The 22,355-nt window shown below is 41.6% G+C and overlaps 1 protein-coding gene across 2 annotated transcripts in view; it reads right to left on the bottom strand.

The window, feature by feature from the left end:
• Nucleotides 1-22,355, bottom strand: part of c1qtnf4 (C1q and TNF related 4) — a 44,525-nt gene that overhangs the window by 5,786 nt on the left and 16,384 nt on the right. For both annotated transcript variants that reach the window (XM_078944092.1, XM_023951148.2), the window contains exon 2: nucleotides 11,339-11,700. In XM_078944092.1, the coding sequence (XP_078800218.1) occupies nucleotides 11,339-11,695 (357 nt within the window). In that variant the 5' untranslated portion in view covers nucleotides 11,696-11,700. The remainder of the gene's footprint in view (nucleotides 1-11,338; nucleotides 11,701-22,355) is intronic.

Below are 22,355 nucleotides of genomic sequence, written 5' to 3'. Positions count from 1 at the left end.
AAAATCTCATTTGGACTTTTTCAGATACTAAACTTCAAAGAGTTCACCAGAAAGTCACCATTTCACCAGAAAAGAGGTGTCAGTGGGTGAGTTTTATACTTATGTAATAAATTCATCCTGAATTATGGGTGTGCGCGAGGACATCGGTGCCTGTTCCATCTGTGCTTGTTCCAAGTCATCCAACTCTCCTCCCTCCGGTTTGCTCCACCCGTTGCCAACACCCATTGTTCTGGACTTTGTCACTGGTCTGCCACCATCCCATGGAAACACTGTTATACTCACTGTTATCGATCGTTTTTCCAAGTCCGCTCACTTTATTCCTCTGCCTAACAAACATGATCCCTGTGATAAATTAGGAAACACTGTTTTCACCATATTCATAAATGGGATCGAATTGGATGTCAAACAGTTCTAAATTGATCTGTGGAGTGATAATTAGCTTTTGAAAAACATCCTTTCCATATATTTGAGCATTCGCTCTGGCTTACTCCATGGAGGGTGCCATTTTTTAGTCTCCATGGTAACTACATTCTGATTATGTAAACCAGGTGTGACAGCACAAGTGACAGACCACAGAGACAGAATGGAGCTCCCGGTCTTAATGTTGTAAATTGCTGACTGGAGCCCCTGTGGATGAAGAGCAGGGGAGTGCTAACTCCCACTGTTCAGGTGTGATAGTACCATGGCTTCTGGGATATCCCATACAAACTCAGAACAGCCACGGTCTAACAGCACATAGGGGGTTGAACCACTCTTACATGTGGTTTAGTGGTGGTTATGCTTGAACTGTTGGTTAGCTAGGAACTGGAAGAATAATACCAAATGGTTTTTAGCCTACAACCAGAGAGCATTTAGAAAGACAACTGATTAAGGCCAATGGTAGAGCTTTGAATAATCCAGATCTTAGCTTTGACCAACATGTGAATCAACTAACTAAATCTAAGGAATATCCCTCGAGTGAGACCCTTTCTCTCTAGAGCCAGTGCTGAAATCTGAATCCATGATTTTATTACATCAAGGATAGATTATTGTAATGCCCTCCTTCCTGGTGTAAAGAAAACCACACTAAATCGTGTGCAGCTAGTCCAGAACTCTGCTGCATTTCTTATAATGAAAACTAGGAAGAGGGAGCACATTACACCACTCCTGAAATTCCTGCACTGGCTCCCTGTCAGCTTCAGGGTTGATTCTAAAATTCTTTTAATAGATTTTAAGAGCGTCCATGGTCATAGTCCTTCTTTTATATCCGACTTGCTTTTCACATGTGAACCTCCCAGAGCCTTTAGATCCTCAGGTGAAGGCCTGCTGAAGGTCCCCAGGGTCAGGACAAAAAAACACGGCAAGGCCTCGTTTAGATTCAATCCAATTTCTTTTTTTTAATTTGCATTGCCCAAATTCACAACAACAGTCGTCTTGATGGGCTTCGTATCGGTAATTGAGAAAGTAAAAATATAATCAAAAGGATCATGAACACATAGAATTCAATAGGAAAATACAAAATAGAACTAACAAACGGACTACCGTATTTTCACGCCTATAGGGCGCACTTAAAAGTCATAAATTTTCTACCGCCAGCAGGGGGCGCCCTATGAGCCGGTGCGCCTAATGTGTAGTTGTGTGTCGTTGAAGAAGATGGAGTGAGGGAGGGAGAGAGACGTAAAGGCTAAGTGGAACTTAACTGCAGTGCAACTATCTACATTTTAAAGCCTTCTATGCTCCTACCTCATAATCCTCAACCATTTCAGTACAGTAGGAGTAAGCAGAAAAGCAGCTGGCCCACTGCTTTAAGCTGCTGTTTTCGCTACGCATAGGAGGAAAAATGCAGAGAGAGACTGGCCGCAAGTCTGTGTGTGTGTCTTTGTGCGTGTGTATGTGCTGAAAGGAGCAGAAAGTAGCCGTGACAGCACTTGAGCGTAAGTCTGTGTGTGTGTGTGTGTGTGTGTGCGGAAAGCAGCAGCGTTTTCTAGCACCTCTGTGTCGGTGCTGTGTGTCTTTAGCGCTTGTGTAGGATAAGAAGGAAGGGAAACAGGAGCGCGCAAGTGAGTGACCATTCGGTTTGTGTTATTCAGTTAGGGAGAACAGTAACAAAATAAAACGTTTCCTCTAAAAAAAACAGAGACTGGATGTTTTATTTGTTACTGTTTCAGTTTCTTTCCTTTTGTGTTTGGTTCTTTGTTGGTTTTGGAGAGGTTGTGTTACTTCCTGTTTTATTTTGTAGGGTTTCCTGTTTTGTTGTAGTTTTGAGTTTTACTTTGGTCCCCATCCTTCCTGATTGTGTTCACCTGTGTCTCGTTTGTCTGTATGTATTTAAGTCTCGTCATTCCCTTCCTCCTGTGCTGGTCCATAGTTTATATTTCGGCTCTTCCCCTGTTTCGAGTATTTTATACTGTTTCGAGTTTTTTAGCCTGCTTGTGCAGTGGTTTTTGGTGTGTAGCCTTTTGTTAATATTAAAGCCCCTATCCACCTTGACCTCATGCTTCATCCTCTCTGCGCCTGGGTACTCCCCCAACCACCCGCCGTAACATTATTAACCCACTCTAGAAGCACAGAGGTTCTGAACGGGGCGTTAACGTGCTCGCGCCTTAACACCCGGTGCGCCTTTTGTATGTGTCAAACAAATCCCCCATGACTGAGACCGCGCCCTACCATCCGGTGCGCCTTATGGTCGTGAAAATATGGTAAGCTAAACTGGACATTCCTGCCCTTAGAGCAGGGGTCAGCAACCCAAAATGTTGAAAGAACCACATTGGACGAAAAAAAACAAATATGTCTGGAGCTGCAAAATATTAAAAGCCCTATTTAAGCCTTATAATGAAGGCAACACATGCAATATGTATCTATATTAGCCAACTATCAAAATGACTAAGTTGTTACAAATACATAATGAGCATTAATGATTAAATGTTTATTTGACCTGCAGTGCATTCAGCGGAGAACGACGCGTCACGTGACTGCTCTGTTGTTCAAGTTTAACTTCATTACAATATCAATGAATTATGCTTCATTGCTTTGATAAAATTAAAGAAATGTAAGAAAAAAAATCCGATTTTTGATGTCATCTTTATTCTGAGGATTCGAACAAAAAACATTAAAATGGAACGTGCGTGACGTGCCGCTTCTCTGGGAACTAAACAGAGTGCAATAAAACGCAGCCTGGGTTTATAAAAAATAAAACAGCAGCCTTTTGAAAAGGTAAAGTATATAAAATCAAATAAATACAGTTAAGTTTGATTTCTGTGTAAATGCCAAGCAAGTCAGTGCAAAGGTAAAACAGCAGCATCCTCTTCTTTCGCTGTACATCTCTGCAAAGACAGTCAGCCTGCGCTCCAATGACAGAACAGCTTCAAGCATTTGCGGCGCCTGCAGACTTTCCTTCAGCTCGTTTAGGTGGCTTGTCAGTCATATCCACCAAAAAGTGCAGCTTTTCCAGCCACTCAGTATCTTCCAGTTGCGGGTTGTTCAGGTCTTTGCTTTTCAGGAATGTTTTCACGTGTTCTAAACAGACGACAAAGTGACGGAAAGCGTCACCCCTGGACAGCCATTGGACTGTGTTGTGTAGTAGGAGATCAATGCACGGAACTGACGGTGGTTCATTTACATCAGCCACCTGCCTAGCGGTCCGCTAAAAGTAAAACAAAATAAAAAGCCCTGCTGGTAGAAATGTGTGTCGCAGGCTATGACGCAAATTTTCGTTGAGAGAAATGTTGAAATTGTAGTGGTGGTCATGTGCATTTTAGGTCTGTTAGCAGCAGGGGATTGTGGGATGCGGTCTCCTGATCTTATTAGGGCTCAGCATGAGCGTTTCTGTTTGCCCACGTTTCTTTTTGTATGGCAGTTTTGTTGTTCCACCTTAGTTTATTCTTCCTGTTATGTTGGTTCTTTATGTTGCACCATGATTGTGGGAGGGAGAGAGGTTGATCACTCCTGTGCAATGTTCAATGTGGTGTGTGTTCAAAATAAATGGGCTTGATAGGCCGGAAATCAGACTGCGCTTTCAGCTTCTCTTTTTGTCTCCTCCTCTCTGAGACTGTTCGTAGTCGTGCGGTGTGTGTGACATGGACAGTTCTCCAGCGCTGTCAGTTGATTGACAGCTCAACTTGCTGACAGCTTGACTCCCGTATTTTCCGCTGCAAGTGATGTACCTGCTGGGCGTTACAATATTTATTCTACATATTCTCACAGCATTGGTAAACGTCAAGAATGTTTGTGTCTTGTTTTTCCTCCTACAGAAACCATATTAAAACAAAAAAATATATTTCTCTCCCCCATCTTTTTACATTTTCAAACATTTTTGAAAATGCTCCGGGGAGCCACTAAGGCAGCGCTAAAGAGCCACATGTGGCTCCTTAGCCGCGGGTTGCCGACCCCCGCCTTAGCCCCTCCTTCGCGGTAAGGAAAAACTCCTTAAAAAAACAGATTCTGGAAAAAAAGAAGAAACCTCAGGGGTGTCCACATGAAGGATGGATCCTCCCCCAGGACGGACAGGTGATTTACCAGAACTCATAGAGAAGAATTAACTTATCTAAATCTACAACTACATATATAAAGTCCAGCAGACGAGCTTCATCCAGATGGAGTTGGAGGGACGGAAGAGCCAACTGGAATCTGGAAGCACTCCCAATCTCCAGGAGGGGACAGAGGGACAGTACATGAATCACTGCACCAAACAGAGGCATGAAGAACTAAATGATGAATAATGATCAAGAATAGAGGAGAGAGGAAGGGTAGAAGTAGATGAGAAAAGAGGACAGAACCCCAGTGCACCATAGTTACCCCAGCTTGAAATTCTAGCAGCTACTAACAACTAATAGTTATTGTTCTTCTTCTTTCTCTTTCGGCTTTTCCCATCAGGGGTCGCCACAGCGAATCATCGTTTTCCACCTCACTCTGTCATGGACATCTTCTACCCTAACATTAGCCAACTTCATGTCCTCTGTTAAGACATCCATATATCTCCTCTTTGGCCGTCCTCTTGCCCTCCTGCCAGGCAGCTCCATCTCCAACATCCTTCTACCAATATATCCACTATCCCTCCTCTGAAAATGTCCAAACCATCTCAGTCTGGCTTCTCTGACTTTGTCGCTAACACAGGCAACATGAGCCGTCCCTCTGATGTACTCGTTCCTTATCCTGTCTAACCTGGTCACTCCTAAGGAGAACCTCAACATCTTCATCTCCGCTACCTCCATCTCAGCCTCTTGTCTCTGTCTCACTGCTACCGTCTCTAACCCATAGAGCAGAGCTGGTCTCACCACTGTCTTGTACACCTTTCCTTTGAGTCTTGCTGACACTCTTCTGTCACACAACACTCCTGACACTTTCCTCCACCTGCTCCAACCTGCCTGCACTCGCCTCTTCACCTCTTTTCCACACTCTCCATCACACTGAACTGTTGACCCCAAGTACTTAAACTCCTGCACCTTCTCCACCTCAGCCCCCTGTAACCTAACGCTTCTACCTTGATCCCTCTCGTTCAGACACATGTATTCTGTCTTACTACGACTGACCTTCATGCCTCTTCTTTCCAGAGCAAACCTCCACCTCTCTAGCTGTTCCTCCACCTGCTCTCTACTCTCACTGCAAATTAAGATGTCATCCGCAAACATCATTGTCCAGGGAGATTCCTGTCTTACCTCGTCTGTCAGCCTGTCCGTCAACATAGCAAACAAAAAGGGACTCAAAGCTGATCCTTGGTGTAGTCCCACCTCCACCTTGAACTCCTCTGTCTGACCTACAGCACATCTCACCACCGTCATACTTCCTGAACTACTCTGACATACTTCTCTGCCACTCCAGACAATCTCATACAGTACCACAGCTCCTCCCTCGCACCCTGTCATACGCCTTCTCTAAATCTACCAACACACAATGCAGCTCCTTCTGACCATCTCTGTACTTTTCCATCAACATTCTCGAAGCAAAAATGGCATCAGTGGTGCTCTTGCGGGGCATGAAACCATACTGCTGCTCACAAATCTCCACCTTCTTCCTAAGCCTGGCATCCATTACTCTTTCCCACAGCTTCATTGTGTGGCTCATCAATTTTATTCCTCTATAGTTGCTGCAGTTCTGCGTGTCACCCTTGTTCTTAAAGATCGGGACCAGAACGCTTCTCCTCCATTCCTCAGGCATCTTCTCACTCTCTAGAATCCTATTGAACAAACTCGTTAGAAATTCCACTGCTGTCTCTCCTAAGCACTTCCATACCTCCACAGGTACGTCATCAGGACCAACGGCCTTTCCGCTCTTCATCCTTTTCAGAGCCTTCCTAACCTCATCCTTTTCAATCTCTGCTACTTCCTGCTCCACAACAACCACATCTTCCTCCCTTCTTTCCCTGTCATTTTCCTCGTTCATCAGCTCCTCAAAATACTCCTTCCATCTTTTCTGTACACTCTCCTGGGTTGTTAGCACCTTTCCATCTCTGTCCTTAATCACCCTTATCTGTTGCACGTCCTTCCCATCTCTGTCTCTCTGTCTGGCTAGTCTGTACAAGTCCTTCTCTCCTTCCTTTGTGTCTAACCTGTCATATAGCTCATCCTAAGCTTTCTGTTTGGCCTTTGCCACCTCTCTCTTCACTCTACGCTGCGCTTCCTTGTACTCCTGTCTACCTTCCTCAGTCCTTTCTACATCCCACTTCCTTTTAGCCAACCTCTTCCTCTGGACGCATTCCTGTACTTCCTCATTCCACCACCGAGTGTCTTTACCGTCTTTCCTCTTTCCAGATGACACACCTAGCACCTTCCTACCTGTTTCCCTGATAATCTCTGCTGTAGTTTCCCAGTCATCTGGAAGCTCATCCTGACCACCCAGGACCTGTCTCAACTTCTGCCTAAATTCCTCACAAGTTTCTTGATTCTGTAGCTTCCACCACTTGGTCTTCTTTTCTGTTTTCCCTCTCTTCTTCTTCCTGACCTCCAGAGTCATCTTACACACCACCATGCGGTGCTGTTTGGCTACACTCTCTCCTACCACCACTTTGCAGTCGTTAACCTCTCTCAAATGACCTCGTCTACACAGGATGTAGTCCACCTGAGTACTCCTACCTCCACTTCTGTATGTCACTCTATGTTCCTCTCTCTTCTGGAAGTAAGTGTTGACTACAGCCATTTCCATCCTCTTTGCAAAGTCCACCACCATCTGTCCCTCCAGATTCCTTTCCTTCACACCAAACCTGCCCATCACCTCCTCATCACCTCTGTTGCCCTCACCAACATGCCCATTAAAGTCTGCTCCAATAACAACTCTCTCTCCTCTGGGGATACTGTCGATGACCTCATCCAACTCACTCCAGAATCTCTCCTTCACTTCTAACTCACAGCCAACCTGTGGCGCATACCCACTGACTAGATTCACCATCACCCCTTCAATTTCTAACTTTAGGCTCATCATCCTGTCTGAGACTCTTTTCACCTCTAGAACACTGTTTACAAACTCCCCCTTCAGAATCACTCCTACCCCGTTTCTCTTCCTATCAACACCATGATAGAACAGTTTGTATCCTCCTCCAATACTACGTGCCTTGCTGCCCTTCCACCTTGTCTCCTGCACACACAGTACATCTACCTTCCTTCTCTCCATCATGTCTGCCAGCTCTCTGCCTTTCCCTGTCATTGTACCAACGTTAAGAGTCCCTATTCTCAAACCTATGTTCCTGCCTTTTCCCTTCTCTCTCTGGCCACGGACCCTTCTGCTCCCCTCTTTCTTCCACCAACAGTAAGCAAATTTCCACCGACACCCTGTAGGTTAACAGCATCGGTGGCGGTCGTTGTTAACCCGGGCCTCGACCGATCCGGTATGTCTAAAGTGTTGTGGATGATTCGCATGGTTATTTTGGCAATTTTTACGCCGGATGCCCTTCCTGGCGCAACCCTCTCTATTTATCCGGGCTTGGGACCGGCACAGAGGCAACTGGCTTGCAACCCCTGTGGCTAGATTAACTAATAGTTATTGTTATTAAGTTTAATTTAAACACATTAACATTAAGTTAAATAATCTCTGAATACTAACTAGTCGGACAATAAGCCTGTCCACAGAGGAATGTTTTCAGTCTAACTTTGAATGTAGAAACTGAGTCGGCCTCTCTTCCATGAGCTGGGAGTTTATTCCATAAAACAGGGGCTTGGTGACTAAACGCTCTACCTCCAACCGTACTTTTACTAATTCTAGGAACCACAAGCAGTCCTGCATTTAGTGAGTGAAGTGTTCTCATTGGATGGTAAGGGACTATGAGGTCCTTAATATAGGACGGGGCCATTCCATGTAAGGCCTTATAGGTTAACAGGAGGATCTTGAACTTGATTCTAGAATCAACTGGGATCCAGTGAAGTGAAACTAACACAGGAGTGATGTGATCTCTTCTGCTAATTCCTGCTAACAATCTAGCTGCTGCGTTCTGAACAAGCTGGAGACTTCTTAAGGAACTCTTAGGACACGCTGCTAACAAGGAGTTACAGTAATCCAGTCTAGACGTAACAAATGCATGGATGAGTTTTTCAGCATCACTCTTAGAAAGTAGATTTCTGATCTTAGCAATATTCCACAGGTGAAAAAAGGCAGTTCTACACGCCTGAGATATGTGAGCCTTAAATCCTGGTCAAATAAAGCCCCAAGGTTTCTAACTGTGGAATTGGGGGCTATACTTACACCATCCAGGGAGACTATCCGAGCAGACAGAGCATCTCTGAGGTTTTTAGGACCAAGTATAATGACCTCAGTGTTTCTGGGTTCAGGAGGAGGTCATTAATTGTCTCGATGTCTCTGATGCTGATTAGATGCTACGGGCCTCGTCTGTGGAACAGTCTACCTGAGGATGTGAGGGTCTCATCTATTGTCGAGGTTTTTAAAATGAAATTAAAGAAACATCTTTTTAAATTAGCTTCTAATTTGATTTCATGTCATGTCTCTTTTCCCATTTATATATGTTTTATGATGTTTTATCACATCATTTTATCATTTTATTTGTTTAATCTAGAAATTGTGCTCTTATATTTAGTATGAAATTTTAACATATTTATGTGTTTCATGTCTTCTAGCCAAAATTAGACGGTTTAGGAGTGTCTTCTCCCCCTTGGCTGGGGTGTTTGTGTCTATGCTGACATCCCGGCCAATAGGAGGACAGAGCAGACGGCACCTTCTGGGTTCTCTCTTCTTTAGCTTTTTTTCTTTAGTCATTTCTCTTTTACTTGTGTTTGTTTTTGTGTATTTTATTGTGAGCTTATTTAATTATTTTATTGCATGCATTGGGATTGGTGTTTTCTGCATTCTTGTTTTGTTTTTGTGTACAGCACCTTGAGCTGTTTTGTACATGAAAGGTGCTATTGAAATAAAATTAATTTGAATTTGAATTTAAAGTCTCGGGGAAGAAGCAGGGAATAGTGTTGGGCAGTCTCCTCTCCAATCCAAAAATGTATGTGCACTTTAAACTTCTTTTATCAATCAACTTTGTTTGTGAAGCACTTGTTTTTACATCCCTGATCCAAATGAAAGGGAAAAAGTCACAAAGTAAAATATTGAAACTCAGAGAGATTGCATTCTTGGACTCGCACTTTATTTGTTAATGTTGTAAATTTTCTTTTTTTTTGTCCACGCATGAGAAACGGAGTTTTGATTCATTGTGTATCGAGCACGTGTGAAGAATAGACAATTAAGTTGACTTTGAGATCAGATGGAAGCACAGCCTTTGATTTTGGGTGACCAGTGGAGGGAGGAACCCAAAACAAATTGACCCACAAAAGCTAATAAACTGAACTGGGACAAGACCAAGCGTGTTTAAGTCATTAATTTATTTAAAATACATTCTCAGCCTTTCTAATGTTAACAGAAATATAACCCCCCAAATACAACAACTAATCAAATAGCAAATGATTAAGCAAAAGTTAACAAAGAGAAACCAAACAAGAACTAAACCACTGGAGCAAACGGAAGGAGGGTAAACTGCAAGGTGCTAATTCACCAGAGAAAAACCAGCTTCAGCAGGTTTCTAGGCTGAGGCAGACAGCAGGGGCAGAAACAGGATCCACCCAAAGATCAACCACTCCCGGAGCAGAGGTTTCAGACCAATCCCTTTGAGATTGGTGGAGGAAAAAGCCTCAATCAGCTCTGTATAAAGCTTTCAACTCTACTGCTGCGTTCACACCAAACACGATTCACAACAAATTTGCGTTTCCATTTGGATCCACAGCAAAATGCCCAGAAACAAAAATCGATGCTTATTCAAAATCTTTTTCAGTAACCGCTACCGCCAAATGTTTTTAGCCTCATCGCTACATGAAGCAGTGTCTGTGTATATCTCAAGTCATGATATTTAGAGATCAGGTTGATTTGTTTTGAAGAGCTCGACATAAAGTAATCACGTCTCCATGTCTGGGGGTTATGACATCATTTAGAGAATCTGTCAGTACAGAGAGTTTCACCGTCTGCTGCAATGCTGCATCTGAATGACGAACGCCGTCAGCTGTATTTCTGTGACCCAGTTTGATGTTGCCCTTCATTAGTCCAAGGAGGGAAAAAATAAAATTACACGATCTTTTATTTAATGTTCTGATACTAATAAGAAAAATATAAAGTTTAGGAGGAGAACGATCAGGTTCTTCCCCATATTGATTTTGGACTCCACTCACTGATTGCATAATTGAACATGTTAAAAGCCCAAAACTGAGCCTTTGATTGGTTGACATGCCACAGTTCAGATTTTTTAACTCTGGAAATGCTGAAACACCCAAAATGCACCACAACGCTCAAATCTGGTTGCTGCCAGACAGACACACCGTGCCCTACGCTCAAATCACAGCGCAGAGCCAGAGTGTAGAATCTTTATCATCTTGAAGGGGGCAGTGGAGGAAGGCATGCAAATTAAGGAAGCGTCTGTGATCCCAGCAGAAAGTAGGACATTTGCATAAATTGTAATTCTAAGTGGCTGTTTTTGTAGTCAAAACAATACCATGCAGCACAAAGAGCCAGAGAACATGAAGAGTCAGGGGGGACAGCTTTGGAACTCCTGAAGACACTGTCTGGATCAGTAAACAAGGGCATTCACAAGTGCTTGGTCAAGGACAGAAACTTTGTCAGTAACAATTGATCGCGGACAGAAGTAACAAAAACGACATAGCTGGGCCACAACCACGAACTTGACGGAGCTTAAAGATTGTTGGAATTAGTGAACAGACTACTAAACTGACAAGGAGACCAATTGAGAGGACTGGGAGTACATATATATACAAAGACAGGTGAGATTAATGAGCTTGATTAGGAATGACAGGTAAACATGACAGAGTGTAGAAATCTTTGGTGATTTTGGACTCAAAACAAACACCTGTGAAACTGCGTATGAACCTACCTTCCTCTCCTCTCCAGCGTTTTCCTCATACACAATGGCTTGCACCTCATTCCTGTTCTTCATCAGCATCACAGAAAGGTCTTTGTGGGGGAACTTTCCTACTGTGAAGGAAAAGTAGTACGCTCCCGAGATGCGACAGCGGAACAAGCCAGCTTTTGCGTCAAAATCTTCACCAATGTTGACATAAACCACATCGAAGGTAACGGTCATTTTTGGTCCACCCTCCATGCTGTTAGTGCGAGCCGCCGAGAAAGCTGAGCGCAGCTCTACGTCGTCCAGCAGACGAACCAAAGTCTGCACACCGAGTGGCTGACTCAGGCACAGCAGAGCGACGAGAAGGAGTGGCGGCAGCGGCATGTTGTCTAAGGAGCAAAGACACAAAGGAGTGTTACTTTTCACATTCTAAAACAGCTTAAAACCCTAATCCTAACCCTTTACCCTAACCCTAAACCCTAACCCACTAACCCAGGGCTGGCAACCCATGGCTCCGGAGCCACATGTGGCTCTTTCATCCATCTGTTGTGGCTCCCTGTGACTTTGGAAAATAATGAGTATTTTATAAAAATTCAATTTTATTTTAGTTTGCTCATTTTTCATGGCATTACAAAGGCGCTGCTGGCTCCATACGAAGCGCGTGCCACGTTAAAAACAGCTTCGTAATGATCTCGTATTTATTGGGCGAGAACTGCAGAGCTGATAGCAGGAGGAGACACGCGGGGCGGCTTCAATAATCACTGCGGTTGTCTGGAGGGGTTTTCTGCCGGGGATTTGACGTGCCGCAGGGAAGAGAGCAACTCTGATGACAGAGAGTTTGCGCTTAGTGTTTTTAAACACGCATGTGCATTGATGTACACTGTCAAAAAAAATGTGCAAAATTTGTACCTTTAGAGGTACAATGGCTTGTCACTGGGGCAGTACCCTCAAGGGTACAAATGTTGTACCCTTTTATATAGGTGCGTATCTGTACCCTTTCAGTATGTACCTTTCAAAGGCAAATATGTACCTCTGTGGACTAAATTGTACCTTATAGTGCTATGGTACCATAATGTACCTTTAAAAAAGGTACCAATTTGTTCTTTTAAGGGTACTGCCCCAGTGACAAGCCTTTTGTACCCTTTGATGGCAAATTTGTACCAGATACAGCACATTAAAAGACCAGTATACTGTTTATCACATTTATTAAACATTCAAAACAATTACAATTCTGACAATTCACAGTATGAATGTTTTAAGCTTCACAGTGTCACAACAGGATGCATATATTTACAATTATTAGCAATTTTACAATAATGAAAAATCTATATTTTTCCTTCAGTTCACATTGCATTCATTGTAACTATAACCTTAACATTTGATCAATTGTAAACAGCACATAGCACTTCAGTTACTATTTTTAAACCATTTAATAAAACTTGTGACATTAACAAAAGAAGCACTAGACCTCATTTTAAGTACATCTTTCTACTGCATTCTACATTTTCTAAAAATAAATAAAAAAGTAAACTTAGAACCAAGTTTAAATGCATAATTTAAATAATAAAATGCATAAATGTGATAAGATAATATTGATACGAATTCTAAAAAGAAGAACTATAAAACACACTAAAGATTACCAAGGATTACGTTTATGTCAATACCTAGTAGATCCTCTGCAAGCATCTCTTCTCTTGCTTCTTTGGAGACTTTGGCTAATGGAGCTTTTCTTTGAACAAGCTCAAGCACCTTTGGCACAATACTGGTAAACGCCGTCCTTGAAGCGCTGGCTTAAACTGACAGGTGATGGATGCATTCGGTCAACATCATCAAACAACTGAAAATTGAAAAAAATTAGAAAATTAATCATTCACCAACTAAAAAAAACAAAAGACATAAAACATTCTAATATTCTTTGTTGCCATTTCCCTTTAGTGACCTCATTGTATAAATATTACTTGGCTTGAATGACTATATATTTATATATGGGTTTAGAAAATTACAATGTTTTTACAATTGAGTTAAAGCTGTTAATGGTAATTTTAGCAGATGTCTCAGCTTATATTGACATTCAAAATGTATTTTAAGCTGAGAACTGATTTAAAATGTCACTGACCCCTGAGGTTGTCTTCAAGAAAGGGTACTTCTTTGGTATATCCTCTCGCACCTTGCTGTACTGGATATGCTGGACATTCACATGACCGTCAACGGATGATGCATCCTCACCAATGACAGCAACCACCTATTGGACCAAATTTAAAAGTCCATATTAATAATAAAAAATACAACTGCAAGCACTGATTACTGGGGTTAAAGCACTTTGAGATGATGTTTAAAGACAGTTTGTGCAGAGTGGTTTGGAGTTGATCAGAAATTAACTTCTGAGTTGTAGGCGGGGCTATTGACACAGTAGTTACCCTCTGCTGATGTCCGAACATCCCTTTGTTTACGCCCTCTCCCTCTAGCTTACAGTCCTTCCAACCTAAAACTAACATTAGTGGTGAAACCAAAATGGTGAGCAATATTGAAGCTTTCCGGCCATAGTTTAGATCAAGCTCAGACAAGTATGATGAAGATGTTACTGGATCTGTTTGTCTGCAAGTGGACGCATCAGAATAGAGCAGAGCAGAGGGACTCGGACCCACTTCATTTCATGTGGTGCGTCACAATAGAGACCTTCCTCAAACTGCATTTATTTTGTCTGTTCCTGCTTCATCCCAATTTGAGTGAATACTCAGATGTGCAGTTTTAAACGTGTTCTTTTAAACGTGCCCATCATGAGAAAAATACTGCGACATGTTAAAAATGGGGGACCCACTCCAATGAAAGTTATTTTTTAAAATGTAGCATTTTTATGATGACATATTGTTGTAAGATTTAAGAATAAAACTGTGTTTCTGAATATTTATTTTCTCAAATTGGGATGAATCAGGAGCAGATGAAAAGATGTAATTTGAGAAAGCTTGTAGTTGTTACATACAAGCTACATTTGGCAGGCCACAAGCTCCCTGCTCCGCTTGTCTTCATTCTCCTCGTCTGAGTTGGCATCTGGCTCACATCTATAAGGCTGGATAGCTCCAATATTGCACGCCAATTCTGTTGCTTGGGGGTTGTGAGGGACTGTAAGGTAACGGGAGCGTAAACAATGGCATGATGGGAAGTTAAGGCCGGTTAACTCTGCAAAACAGTCCTGTCAAGAACTTGAAGGTGAATTCCAATTGAACTGCAGAAACCATGTCCCAGAAAACATTTTTCCCCCTCAAAAACTGCATAATCAATGTCTGTCTTTGTATAATAATAATAATAATGGATAGGATTTATCTGCGCTTTTCCAGATGCTCAAAGCGCTTACATTGTGTCCATTATTCATTCACTCCTCATTCATACTTGGTGACGGTAAGCTATGGTTGTAGCCACAGCTGCCCTGGGGCAGACTGACAGAGGCGTGGCTGCCATTTCGCGCCTACGGCCCCTCTGACCATCACCGGGAGCATTCATGCACATTCACACGCCAGTGGAGCCACACTGGAGGCAAGGAGGGTGAAGTGTCTTGCCCAAGGACACAACGACATTTTTTGGCTGGTGGGAGCGGGGATCGAACCGCCAACCCTTCGGTCATTGGACGACCTGCTAAACCACCTGAGCCACTGTCGCCCGTTTAGTCAATATCTTGTTAATTATGCAGAGCTTTGTTGAGGGAAATACAGAAGAATTATATGTATGATGAGGACAGTATTCCAGAATGTATTCAATGTGTTGTGACTTACTCGGTGCAATCTGCTGTTTCCCTAGAAAACTTTAAACTAGTTTGGATGATCTGCCTTACTGCACTGTTTGACAACTAAACTGAATTGGAAAGACAGCCTGACTTTGAATGCTTGAAATGACTTTGTGAAAAGATTATTTACTTACTTTGGAAAGAGAGGTGTCTTCAACTCTGTCTTGTTGTAGGACTGTGTTGTAATATTATGGTGTCATCTGAGTCCACTTCAGTATCTCCACTTGAACTGGTATTGCAGCTCTATGCAAGACAACTCGGCTGATCTGTCAAAGTATTAAAGCTTTCAGTTACTGTAATATTTAAATTAGTATGATAGCAAAAACAAAAAAAGTAAAAACAGATTTTTAAATACTGACCGACTTAACAGTTTAGCAGATTTATTATCTTGTCTAAGACAGCAATAGGATAAAAAACTCATACTTATTTGCCCGTGTTTTGTTCTCCACACTATCCTGTCAAATAAATCATTAACCCTCAGACTCCTATTGATGCAAATATACAATCAAAACTCTTCAGCTCAAAAATGTTCTTAATTTAGCATGTACTTTAAAAGGAAAAACTCAGATTATTTCCCTTGGAAATAAATTCAGGCATCAAAGGGGAATTTACCCAAAACCATTCAAAACAAAATAGATAAATTACAATTTAAAAGAAAAACTTCACCTTCTGGATTTGAATCTTCGGCCAGACAAATTTCCAACACACCAAGGTTTGGGTTTTTCAACAGGAGATCAAAAACCTGCTCATCAACTTCTGTCTTTGAGTCATCAAACACTTTCAAGTCCAAGGTTGGGATGTTGAACTTTTTGGCAGCTGTGAACACAGCAAAATTATGTTTAGAATACAGCACAGAAATTATCTTTAAATTAAAAAGCAATTAAAAAAATCTGTTTGCATCACAGCTGACAGTTTATCCACAAAGTTGACTGATTCCTGTAAAGAAAAAAGCTGGAAATTGTGATGTTTCCACTCACCGCATTCCCAAAAGGATTTGAAGGTCAGCTGAACTTGTTCACTCACAGCTTGCATCTTTCCAGGTGGGAAAAAAAATAATATATTACAAAAAAGAAAAAACATTACAACACCAAAAGGTACCAACACAGCATTTATTCAGATCTAAGCCCTGTTTCAAATAAATGAATACATTTTAAAATAGTAATGGCAAATATACAGTTCACACTAGCTGCCACAGCAATATTGGAGGATTTGTAGAACTGCTAAAAAAAAAAAAACACTGACGACAATGCACTGGCTTCTAAAGACCTACAGATTTATTTCTTGGAAGTTCATTTAAAAAAAATATTTTTTCCTGGTTTATAGATGAGTTTTTGGTATGAGAAATCGTGACGAGTATCTGGAATCACGGACCTCAATTAAAAAAAAATAATCTCTGCAGGAGAATGATCAAAATCAACAATACACAGTATAAACTTCGCTTGACCAACAATGAGCGATCATGACAACCTAAACAGTCTCTGTCACTGTCTTGCATTCGAGAAATGGTGGCTGCGCGCGCACAGCAGCTACGGCAGGCTGACATATAAATGGGAAGGACCGCCATACTGCGGTGTAAAAAAAATAAAACGTTATTGGACTCCTACACATTACAGATTAAAACGATTAACGCATTGAATTCGACGGACCTGATAAATATCAGTAGGAATTATGGAGCTGGTCGTTTCAAAAGAAGCTGGCTTCCTTACTAAGAAAGACAGAAAGAAAAAAAAAGGGGGGGGGGGGGCGGCGGCAACAACAACGGTGCATCAACGCCAGCGTACATCGGTAAAACGGCGACAAAATTATCTAGTGAAAAAAATGTATATATTTCAATGTATTTAACGGAACGCGGTACAACACCAATAAAAACAACAGCTTAATTTATTTAATGGCTGCATTTAGCTGAACTTCAAACGGCTGAGGCTAACCGTTAGCAAACTAACTCCTGCTCGTAGTTTTCAATCTCACAGGCACATACACGGTGGAATAGCAGCATTCCACTACACAAAAGTTATTCCTTACAGATAAAATAACCGAACCCGCTTAAAACAAGTTTCCAACTTATTTTTGAGCAATTAGCAGACTTACCTCAGTCACAGCCTCTATCTTCCTCCGGCCGCTGCGGGATAACAAAATGGCGGAAGAAACGAAACTTAAGAAAGTAGAGTGGGCGTGGTCTCGCTGGTTTACTCCAACATATTTCCTCTACGTTTTTACACCTACTTAAATATCATTTTTCCTGTGTAGGTACAAAAGCTAAAAGGTACTAATATGTACACTTAATGTAACGTAGAAATTTACTTTTTTTATGAGAATGCATGATTAGAAAAAAAATAACTTAAATTAACAGCTCAAAGACTAGAAATTTAAATTGAACTTAGGCCAAGTTAAAGTACACCATATAAGGTTAAAAACATCAAATAATTTTGTCTACATTGTGCTTTTGCTCTAAATTAAATATAAGTATATTTTTACTTATATATAAGTTAAAAAAAAACAGGCTCACACTAATACATGTTTAAAATGTATTATCTTGATGCTCTGCACAATCAATAAAATATAATGTGCTTGTGTACTGTTCAGAACTAGTCATAAAAGATGTGTGGTCTCTTAAATATATTTGGTTATTTAAATAAATAACCAACAACGTATTAAATGATTTTGGGTGACGTTTCATACACTTTGAATTATTACTTTTGTCACACAAGTGATTGTACCTTTGTTTGTGGAATAAAGGGTCCAAATATGGGCCCTCTGATGGTTGGAAACATATTTGTACCTTTTTTATCCTTAAATGGTACATATGAGTACCCTAAGGTGTAATTATGACTCACTTAGGGTACAAATTCACCATTTGTACCCTAAGTGTTCACAAACGTACCCCAACCGTACCCTTTTTTCTGACAGTGTATGTTTCAGAGCAGGGCTGCTCATTACGTCCATCGCGATCGACGGTCGTGTCAAGGATTTGAATTCGGACACAAAAGCAGGACTGCAGAAGTTAGACTCAAATAAGGATTCTTTAATCCGAAGAAGGCTCGTAAGTTCACAACCATCACAAAACCGTCTTCTCTGCCGCTAACACAAAGCTCCACTGCTCCTGGTGTGTCTGTGTCTATCAGCGGTCGGACACACTGAGAAAGCAGTGACGTCATCGCCCCGCCTCCCTTCTGCTAATGCTCACTGAGAAAGAATTTTGCTACAAATTTTGCAGGGTGGATGTGAAAATGCAAATGCAATCCCCTCTTTGCATTTTGGTTTTAATTATGACAGAATAAGCAGTTTGAAGTATAAAATGAAAAAGCATTTTGAAATATTGCTTTTTCATTTTAATTTTGAGTCCCACTTCGCTCGGTTCACCGGCAGCCGAGCTCAGACCACGCAGGGTCCGGACGTCAGGGGGCATTGGCTACTCCCAATGTTAAAGTGACTAGGATAGCACAAGGGTTACGGCTTTCTCCTATACTCTATTGTTCCCAGGTTGCAGTTCATATTAAATCCAAGTTCTGGTTGCTACCTTTGCTTCTCCACAAACATGAGAATAGCATGTTTGTCTCTCCTCCACTACAAGTTTACGATTGTGTGTAATTTAGGATTTTTGGGTGCATAATACCTGATTTGCAATTTATACACTCCATTTTGTGAGTAACTGTGTGTTGCAATTGTGTATGCACACATACACTAGAACATCAAAAACATACAAGTCCAAAATACACTTTACACAACTTGAAATTAAATCAGCTTAAAGCTAACTATGAATTCAAAATGGCTCCTATGCAAACAAATTTTTAAATAGTTGTCCAAATTCTGATCTGTAAAATGCATCATTGGAGGAAAGCAGCTTTGAATCAATTCTAAACAACCCTGTTGTAACCATTGTGGTGCAATCTCTTCATTTGCTAAACATAGGAGGAGGATGCTCTTTTCTTAACAGTGAAAGCTTTCCAGTGCTGTGACTGTTTGCAGTACATGTGCTTGGGTCTTTAGAAATGGTCTGTTGTTTATGTCTATTGACTTTTATAACAAATAAATATCAACCCCCCCCCCCCCCCCCCGATCATTTGAAGCTTGAGCAAGAACACAGACCCTCCCTTCCTGGAAAGAACTTTAAATTAATGTACTACCACAATGGATGACTCAGTTTTTCTGTGATAGAGTAAATATGTGCATGAGTGGATGTTTGTGTGTGCATTGGTAAGTGAAGGTATTTGTGAATATTTGTTTGAAAGACTTTGTATCTGATTGTGTGAATGGGCGAGTACGTGTATGTAGGTGAGTAAAAGTGTGAACGATTGGGAAAGTGAAATCGTGACTGTGGAGAATTTTGTTTCTGTTGAAAGAATGGAAGTAAAGGAAAAAAACTCTGTATCCAAACATTAATCTAGTTATAGGAGTAAAAGCAGTATTGGTTGAAAACCACAGACACAAACAAGATTATGTTGGTAAAAAGGTATGAAATCAATCAGGAAGTAAATTATCAATTTTTGGCAAACTTTATCGGTTTCTCTTCCTGTTGTCCCTCTACCATCTTTCCCCTTTTATTCACGTGATGCAACAAGGCATCCAATTAAAAGCTTCCTTCGACCAAGTTGGGTCAGTTACAACTGGCTGAAGGTGAACCACATTGATGGTAGTGTGTTGTGTTCACTAAACACATGAAAACCTTTTTTTTACACAGACCTTTAAACAAAACATGACTAAATGTGTGCCATTAGACACACTTTAAAAACCACAAAAAATAAAACAGTCTAAATGAGCCAAAATTCCGTTTTTATGTTTAAATATTTTATGTCAGGGACATTTTGTTTTTGTTAATTAAATAAAAAAAGAGTTTCTCTCTTAAAAAGCATTTTCAGCACTGTTTTAAATGCCAAATGAATACTAACTAGATTTTATGTATTTAGGTAAAAACATCAGACTGTATCATATCGCCACACAGTCAGTTGAATCTTTTAGGTTCTGAATTGTGGACATGTTGATGTGTATCAAATGCTGGAAGATATAAAGATTCATTCTTCAGGTGGAGGTTGGAGCACAGACAACCAAAACTGTTCTCTGAATGCTGTTTCTACACCAAAGGATGGGCAGGAGGATAAGACAGCAGCCGCTCTGCGTGCTCACAGTTGGACAGAAGTCTGAATTGACCCAAGCACTGACAACTCATGGAGTTTCAAGGGCAAAAGACAAAGACAGCATGTGAGAATTGGTGGGAGGGGGAGGACCGCAAACACAGATTCAGCAGATAGTAAGGCCATAATACCACATTCTAAGAATAAATATTCAGTTTCTTTGAAACAATGAGCAGTTTCCATGGAGACGGTGCACTGAAGCAGTATCAAAGCCACAAAATGTATCCGAAAGCTCAGCAATACAGAGGAATCCTCAGATCTTGAACAGCCACGTGTACGTGTGTGTGTGTGTGTGTGAGCAACAACGCATAGAATTTATGTATGACACGGATCTTATCCCAAGACCTTTTATTATCAGTCTCCCCTCCTCTCATCCTGTCTAGGGCTTGTAGCTAGTAGTTAGTAGCTAAAACTCTGTACAGTTCAGCTTCAGTTACAGAAGGGGTTTATATGAACAAACTCGAAGAGTAACAAACAACCCCGATTGTAAAAGCAAGCATGTCCGTCACAAGAGGCTCCCAGCCGCATTCTGTGTGTTCATTTGCTGGACAGGATGAAAATAAAACACAAAAATGTTCAGAAATACACAAATTTCAAATTACTATTTTATTTTCTATATACCTTTCAGTGAAGAGCACTTTTTGCACAACGTTCAGGGTTCAGGGTGTTGAAAAATTAAAAATCCGTATGGCCTGCCTGCTTCTCACCTACTTTACGCTGACTTACCATAACATATTATATATGTGTTCTTTATGACCTGTTGCCCACAGCATTCCTGTAAAAATGTGCATGAACGTTTACACTAGGGGTGTAATGATACAGCAGTTTCAGTTCAAATCAAACACCCCTCGCCCCCTCCATGGGTGGTTTCTCCTTCAAGCTGGGGTCCTCTACCAGAGGCCTGGGAGCTTGAGGGTCCTGCATAGGGCTGTGACGATAACCGCATCACCGCACTTTTTTTATTTTACGTCTTGCATATGGTGTCAGGTTTTGTCGAGGACAGACAAAAAGCAAACCCAAGAGTAAAGGTTAAATATTATGTTTATTGTCCTGGTCAGAAGTTTGGAGTAATGAAGGAGCGTGGAAACCTCCCGCCAGCAAGGGGAGCAGGACTTAGTAGACTCACAGCCGTGAGAGGAAATGAGCGGACGGAGCTGGGAGGGGGGAGAGAGCCTGGATGCCGGTGATGAAGTTGTAAACACTAGGAGACCTCGGCAGAGGAATCTCCACTTTATAAAGTCAATGGAAAGTCTTGGCTTACAATGCAAATCCGTGTGGATGGAGAAGGGAAGGCGAGGCGATGACGTGACATGACGTTAGCTTACGATCCGTGCGGATGCGTGGACAATTTAGCTGGAATAAATCAGAGAAGACTGACGTTCCGGCAACGAGTGCAGCACAAGCGTGGACTTATGAAGGGGCATGACCAGGTGTCCTCCATAAAGCGTGATTGCTCCCACCGGAAGCCTGGCCAAACAAGGTGAGTGCTGCAGCAGACATGACATATGGTGCGTGATTGGAACTATAATAAACACATTAAACACATTCATCTTTGCTGATAATTTACTTTTTCTGCTAGTCCTGTGTTCAGACTTTCCTTCTTTCTTTCAGACTGTTCTCTCCTTCTCTCCCACCGCGCCTCTCACTCTCTCTCCTCGGCACGCTCAGTGCCTCTGCTGCACACGGCTCCCTTCACACACACAGGCGCGCACTTTCAGAAACACACATCCTCATTCTACAACAGAAGTTTCCGTCTCGCGAGAAAAGGAAACCGGTTCCGGGTTACACGGCAGGACCCGTGGCGTGCCTCTCTGCGAATACAACTATCTTCAAATTACTTAAAAGGTTGATTTTCAAAAAAGAGAGCTGACCATGCCCCCAAAGAAACCCCAGGAATATGAAGACCTCAAGAAGACTTTTGACATTATTCAAGAAACGCTGAAAAGTTTTATGGAACAAGTGTCGGCTAAGCTAACCCCACTTTGGGATATGATGGAAGAGTTCCGAAGATTTCGGGCTCAAAACGAGCAGCGAGAAAACCAGGTCGAGATTCTGGAGAAAAGACTGGACGATGTGGAACAGCAAGTAAGGATGAATAATGTCATTCTCACTGGAGTACCAATCAAGCCTCGAGCTA

This window comes from Oryzias latipes, chromosome 3 (genome assembly GCF_053564925.1).
Source record: "Oryzias latipes strain Hd-rR chromosome 3, Olatipes_Hd-rR_3.1".
Taxonomy (NCBI): Eukaryota; Metazoa; Chordata; class Actinopteri; order Beloniformes; family Adrianichthyidae; genus Oryzias; species Oryzias latipes.
Note: the sequence above shows the minus strand (reverse complement) of the source record. Positions and strands in the feature narration are given on the sequence as shown.